General features: G+C 46.3%; 1 protein-coding gene across 1 annotated transcript; it reads left to right on the top strand.

Annotated features, from left to right (window-relative positions):
* Positions 1-677: 677 nt before the first annotated feature.
* On the top strand, positions 678-6,334 carry LOC114357851 (catenin delta-2-like; the record flags this gene model as incomplete). The annotated part of the gene is made up of 7 exons (XM_028311638.1): positions 678-774; positions 1,426-1,605; positions 2,066-2,247; positions 3,514-3,673; positions 4,752-4,941; positions 5,966-6,057; positions 6,156-6,334. Coding segments are annotated over 7 exons (1,080 nt in total), but the record flags the coding sequence as incomplete, so codon positions are not given.
* Between the last annotated feature and the right edge of the window lie 350 nt (positions 6,335-6,684).

Raw genomic sequence — 6,684 nt, 5'->3', positions numbered from 1 at the left:
ACGAGTGAACTGTACTAATGCTTTAAGTACACATTGGAACTAAATGTGAACTCTTAAATGGAGTAAAATGTTACTTGGGTTATTTATATTATGTTATGGAAGTGCAGGAAAGTTCTTGAGTGACGACCACTAGCCGGAAGACGTAGCGTGGGCAGGCCTCCCTCTAGGTGGACCGACGATCTGGTGAAGGTCGCGGGAGGTGCCTGGATGCGAGCGGCATAGAAATCCTTGGGGGAGGCCTTTGTCCAGCAGTGGACGTCTTTCGGCTGAAACGAACGATGGAAGTGCAATGGCTTTCTTTATAGTTCATTCATTCATTTCTACCAAAGGACGCACACTGCTGGACTTACTCAAAGATTTGCAAAACGATATCGGTCCTGCACCGCTGTCATTTAGGTGCTTCCCGAGACCTTCATTAGATATTCCGGTTCGTGGTTGCTACTCGAGAACTTTTCTGTCCCAACACCCATTATTTGGCCACGCCCATTATTGGGCCACGCCCACTGCCACTTATGTTGAAGAATTCTGAGAGCTATGTTGTCGGTTACTTTAGTTTTCCTACGGAACTCCTCATATCTGGTTCGTCATCAATGCAAAGATAATATTAATATTTACTATCTACGATAAGAAGTGCAATGCCTTTTCTTTATATCTAAATTGTTATTACTCGTCTACAGGACTCGCAAAACGGACTAAGTTTAGGCAGCGCGGGAGGACAATCGATGTATGGAGACGAGGAGGAATTACAGAAACAAATGGCTGGCATGGCGTTAGGTAAGTCTCTTGGTAGAATACACAAGGGAAAATAACACTTTGTTTTTTACCTGTTTGTTTGCCTGTCAGGAAGGACTGACTGTGGACCATTAAATCTGCTATAGTCCCTTGGAGCTGTAAAATAAAGCTTTTGTAATGTCAGACAACAATAACCAGCTGGATATTCAGCACACAGTCGTAATTCCAAACAGTTAGCATGATTGCTTTATTTGCCTCTAGTGAATAAGAGAGGTCCGTGCCACGTCCGTGCTCATGCAGTACACAAAGACCATATGATGATGAATATAGGATGAATGCACCATTTTCTATAGCGATGATCTGATGACCTCTAGCAATGATTTGTGTAGGCCAAATTCTTTATTTGCCTCTGGTAAATTAGAGGGTTGTGCATGAGTACGAGCTGCTGCTTGTTGCTACTGCTGTGATGCTGCATGAGCAGCAGATACCAAAAGACCTTATGATGATGTGTTTAAATCAAATCCTCTCATTGCCTCTGTTAAATTCGGGTCGTTTTCAAGCAATAGAGGCTAAATGACTTGATAACGATTTATCTTCCAGTGCACGGCATCAAATCCTCCATTTGCCTCTGTTAAATTCCGGTCGTTTTCAAGCAATAGAGACTAAATAACATGATAATGATGAATCTTCCAGTGCACGGCGGCGTGGGCGGTCGCGAGGACGGCGGCGGGTTACAATGGCGCGACCCCAACCTGCCCGAGGTCATCGGCTTCCTCAACTCGCCGTCCGACGTCGTGAAGGCCAACGCGGCCGCCTACCTGCAGCACCTCACCTACATGGACGACCCCAACAAGCAGAAGACCAGGAGCCTAGGTGCATCTAATGTTCAGTGACAGCAGGATTTGAACTCTTGTTCCTTGGATCTCAATTCGGTCATTTCGACACCGAAACCGTTGGGCTATTGTCGTTTTGCATAAAATATTTTTATTTTCTTAATGTAATTAACAGCCGTGTTCACAAACATTACTTGAGGTCTCACAGTGCGCGTGGACGCACAGGGTCCTAAAAACCTATTCATAGACAATACTCGAATGGCAGAGTGACACACATGAACCAATTACAGAGTTCTATTCAACGTTCGACTGTGCGTACTGTGTAAACAGTTTGATTAAAACGCCTATGCCGGTCTCGACAATCAATGAGCCTTTAAAAGTTACGCTCACACGGTCGGGCAAGGTCTTGAATAGGTTAAATGTGAAATAATCAAAAGAATTCGGAATTCCAACTGAAAAAGAATGAACGAATGACTATAATCTTGTGTTTGTATCCACAGGCGGCATCCCACCACTAGTGCGGCTGGTCTCCCACGAGAACCCAGAAGTGTGCCGCAACGCGTGCGGAGCGCTCCGCAACCTGTCCTACGGCCGCCAGAACGACGAGAACAAGCGCGCCATCCGCGACGCAGGAGGCATTCCTGCGCTCATGGCGTTGCTGTGCCGCGCCACCGACATGGAGGTACATCATCATCATCATCAACAGCCCCTTAGGCCTCAGCCTCGAACTTAGCGGGCAGCGGCGCGGGAGCGGCGGCGGAGCGGGCAACGAGCGGGCAGCGGCGAGGGAGCGGGCAACGAGCGGGCAGCGCACTCCTTCTTTTGCCCACAATAAATCGAGCGTTAGGAATAAATTTGAATCGAAATAAAATTGTCGCCGTTATTCAGACATTTCGTTCGCGAATAAAAACAAATATCTCGACAACACAACCCCGAACACAACACTTCGCCGCTAAAGCGCCGCGCGAGCTGCCCGCTTGTTTCAACAACGGGTGTGCGTTGCCCGCCCCGCTCCCGCGCCGCCGCCGCTCCCGCCCCGCTGCCCGCTAAACTCGAGGCTGAGGCCTAATCCCCACGCTTGCCAGGCGGGTTGGAGATCGCAATTTGAAAGATTCATGTCTTTCAGAGAGCGCTGCTGCCCGTTCTCTGTTTGATGTGTAGTCCCTAAGTCGCCTCTTACGCCACCCGTGGGAAGAGTAGGGGTTGGTGACAAATGTTTTCTACTCTGCCGTCAACACAGCGCCTTGGAGGTACAGTGCTGGCAATAGTGTACCCGCAGCGTCCCCGAGGAGCCCGAGTGTCCGCGACCTGTCCCCTGCCTGCCAGATGACAACAAGCGCGCCATCCGTGTGGCGACTATATCCACCTCTTGTTCCCACCGCTGCAACACCTGTGTAGCCAGGATCTACAGCTTGACCGCCGATAAAAACCCAACCAGGGACGGTCCCATGAAGGTCCCAGGTGAATGAAGTGTGGTGACAGTGTCCACCCAACATCTCCCCGGTCGGAGCCCGAGTCTTCGCGCTCTGACGACGACGACAACATGCGTGCCATATCGATCAATTAATCGATAGAATCTAGTCATCTAACTGGCTACTTTTATCGGATTTAATAAGCAGTAACCATCTGACCATAAACATATTTAGGTTTATCTGTTTCGCTATCGTCAAATGGTGTGGTGAAAAATGTATTCAGCTCTTATTACTTTCTGTTACACTCATTCTTATGTAACGAAACCAAATGGATTTTGTGAAGTTGGGGCTTTGAGATTTAGAAGCTTGGCTCTACATGATATCTGACAACTTTGACAGTGCAAGCCTTATCTCAAGTGGTCTGATCTTGGCGACATTTGACGTGAAATGTTTTTGAGGAGATCGATTTTACAACCTCAAACAATGTTACAAATTATTATGTTTATGTTAATTACGATATTATTCTCTCCACCAAGGTGAAAGAGCTCGTCACCGGGGTCATCTGGAACATGTCTTCGTGCGAGGACCTCAAGCAGTCGATCATTGACGACGCGGCGCAGGTCATCGTCAACAAGGTCATCATCCCGCACTCCGGCTGGCATCCTACCAACCCTGGAGACACTTACTGGTCTAACGGTGGGTTTGATTATACATTTTGGAGTTTCGACGTTGTATAAGCCTTGCTACTACCAGGCCTGTTTATCTCCGCGAGTTTACATCGAAAACAAAACACGCACGATGGCCCACTTACAGGATACTATTCGACAAGGCCTCACATACGAGCGAACATTGACTCACGCACGCGTATTCTTGTGTATGATGGAAGAAAATAAAGAAAATGGTATACTAAACACTGTGCAGTATTTAACTGCCTAAATAATAATAAAAACACAGAATGTACTTTTTTAAGACACTGAGAGGTAAATAAGTAGTTAATATTATTCATGATAATTCATGCTAAATCATGTATTTCCTCCGCCATTTTCCGCAGTTTGGTACCTCACGTCACATCATTTTACCGAAGTCAGCCCTATAGCTTCGGCGCAGTGCCGATCACTGACGTTTGTCAACAAAATGGTGCTTGACTCTTGAGACAGGCTAAATTACACCATATTTTTAATGACATTGAGCATATATTTTTCGCGAAGTAAAACTTCTGTACGTAGTACTTATTATTATTCTGTGCTACTACATCGAAACTAAAATGAAAAATATATCATCAATAATCCAGAATTAAATTATACATCTAGCATTGACAAGATCAGTATGACTGAGAGCTTATTTTAGCAGGCTCTTATGCATGCTATGGCAATATTTTTACCAAAAGGAAAAATTGCTGACATTAAAAAATAGTAGTGTCAGACAGAAGCTTTCGAGAACACGTTACTCCGAAACCCGTAGACCGCTTGCTTCACATAACTACGCTTAGCTAGGAGGGGTTATACAATGTGTACAAACTTCGAAAGTGAACTGTTAACATGTTTGCCTTTTATTTTTGGTAGTTGTTAGTTTTAATGTGTAAGAGAACGCTTAGGCTGGGTTGCACCATCTTATTTTAACTATAACAAACGTCAAAAATCTGTCAAGACTCCATATAAAAACGCCGGTTATCGTTATAGTTACGGTTTTTAGGTGATGCAACTCAGTCTTAAAACTTTGTACTAACAGTGTTGTTATAATTTAAAAAACCTTCGATAATTACCTTATCTTACAGTTTTCCGCAACGCATCGGGCGTTCTCCGCAACGCGTCTTCCGCGGGTGAATACGCGCGGCGGCGCCTGCGCTGCCTTAACGCGTTACCCGACGCTCTACTGCATACCGTGAGAGTGGCCGTGCGCGTCAACGGCATCGGCACCAAGATCGTCGAGAACTGCGTCTGTGTGCTGCGCAACTTGTCCTACAGGTACACTCTTATTACCACCTGCCTAAGGTTGAATATCGCGTAGCAAGACAGCGCTGCCTCAACGCGTTACCCGACGCGCTGCTGCATACCGTGAGAGTGGCCGTGCGCGTCAACGGCATCGGCACCAAGATCGTCGAGAACTGCGTCTGTGTGCTGTCCTACAGGTACACTCTTATTACCACCTGCCTAAGGTTGAATGTCGCGTAGCAAACCGGTGTTGTTAAGGATCATTATCGAACGCGCTGTTGGACATTGCGCGTGGCCGTGCGCGTCAACGGCATCGGCACCAAGATCGTTGAGAACTGTGTCTGTGTGCTGCGCAACTTGTCCTACAGGTACACTCATATTACCACCTGCTTAAGGTTGAATATCATGAAGCAAACCGGTGCCGTTAAGGATCGCTATGGTTGGATGTTCCGGCTCGCATTTGGGTCCATTCTGTGACGCATGCCATAGGCTGTTTGTGTGAAAGACATCGGCAACAAGATCGTCGAGAACTGCGTCTGTGTGCTGCGCAACTTGTCCTACAGGTACACTCTTATTACCACCTTCCTAAGGTTGAATGTCGCACAGCAACCTTTCCTCATTTACGTCTCATCTAAGGTTGAATATCGTACATTAACCTCTCGGCATACTACTGGCACACATTATCAGATCATTTAGTCTCCACTGCACTCCACTGAACAGGATGTTGTCCTTTAATCGTCTCTTACGAGAGAAAGAAAGCTTATTCTACTCTGCAAGTACACCAAATTGTCATCACAAAACTAAAGCCTGGTCCGTGAGCACGTAGAATTTTGTCCAATGACCCCAAGCTACCCATCCTTATCGCGACTGTGCGACGGGCGCCCGCAGTGAGTGTGCGAGCGCGACAGCAACATAACTACGCGCGAGCGATAAGGATGGGTAGCTTGGGGTCATTGGACAAAATTCTACGTGCTCACGGACCAGGCTTTAGTCACTAAACCTTGTCAAAAATATAATGTTTGATAGCCCATTTAGTAATGAAATATGTTTATTCCAGATGTCAAGAAATTGAAGACCCATTGTATGACACGAGAGCACCACCAACGCAGTCGTCGGGACAGGCTAGGATACAAGCCAGCGCTTCCAAAGGTAATAATTAAAGTTTTGTACTGTATACTGATGCAATAAAGTTCACATTTCTGTCTACATTCTTCTTGTTTTGACACAAACTTCGTACTATTTTCTAGGCGAAAACCTAGGCTGTTTCGGCGGCAGTAAAAAGAAGAAGGAAGGCTCATCTTCGTCTAACTCCACCAGCCCGCTCGGCAAGAGCGAACCGGACACACAACCTCTTGGGGACACGTCATCTAATACGCAACTGGGGTACAGCGTGCCGAAAGGAACGGAGATGCTTTGGTCGCCGGAGGTAGGAGTTCATTTACCACTATTTTTTAAACGGAACGTATTACTTTTCGGGAGAAAGAAATTGAACTTTCGACTGAATAAACTGCTTATTCTAATATCCCTGTCGTGAACATCCATTCCACCTAAGAAATATTTGGGTAATATTTCATTGCTAATAATCGACTAGCTAGGATCAGACCAGTTTGGTTGTCACTGCTTCTCGCTTAATCCTGACTACACTGCAATGGTGGGGACTAGAAAGAATAGTCTGTTTTTACTGCCAACGAGTTTCCGATAAGTGCCTTTGCCTGTTCCCAGGCGGTGCCCTTGTAGATAGTGTTGCACCATTGTTTTTTATAGCCTGACCAGGAA

The sequence above is a fragment of the Ostrinia furnacalis genome, unplaced genomic scaffold (genome assembly GCF_004193835.3).
Source record: "Ostrinia furnacalis isolate ACB-3 unplaced genomic scaffold, ASM419383v2 OfSCF0256, whole genome shotgun sequence".
Taxonomy (NCBI): Eukaryota; Metazoa; Arthropoda; class Insecta; order Lepidoptera; family Crambidae; genus Ostrinia; species Ostrinia furnacalis.
This window is presented reverse-complemented; position numbering and strand designations above follow the sequence as displayed.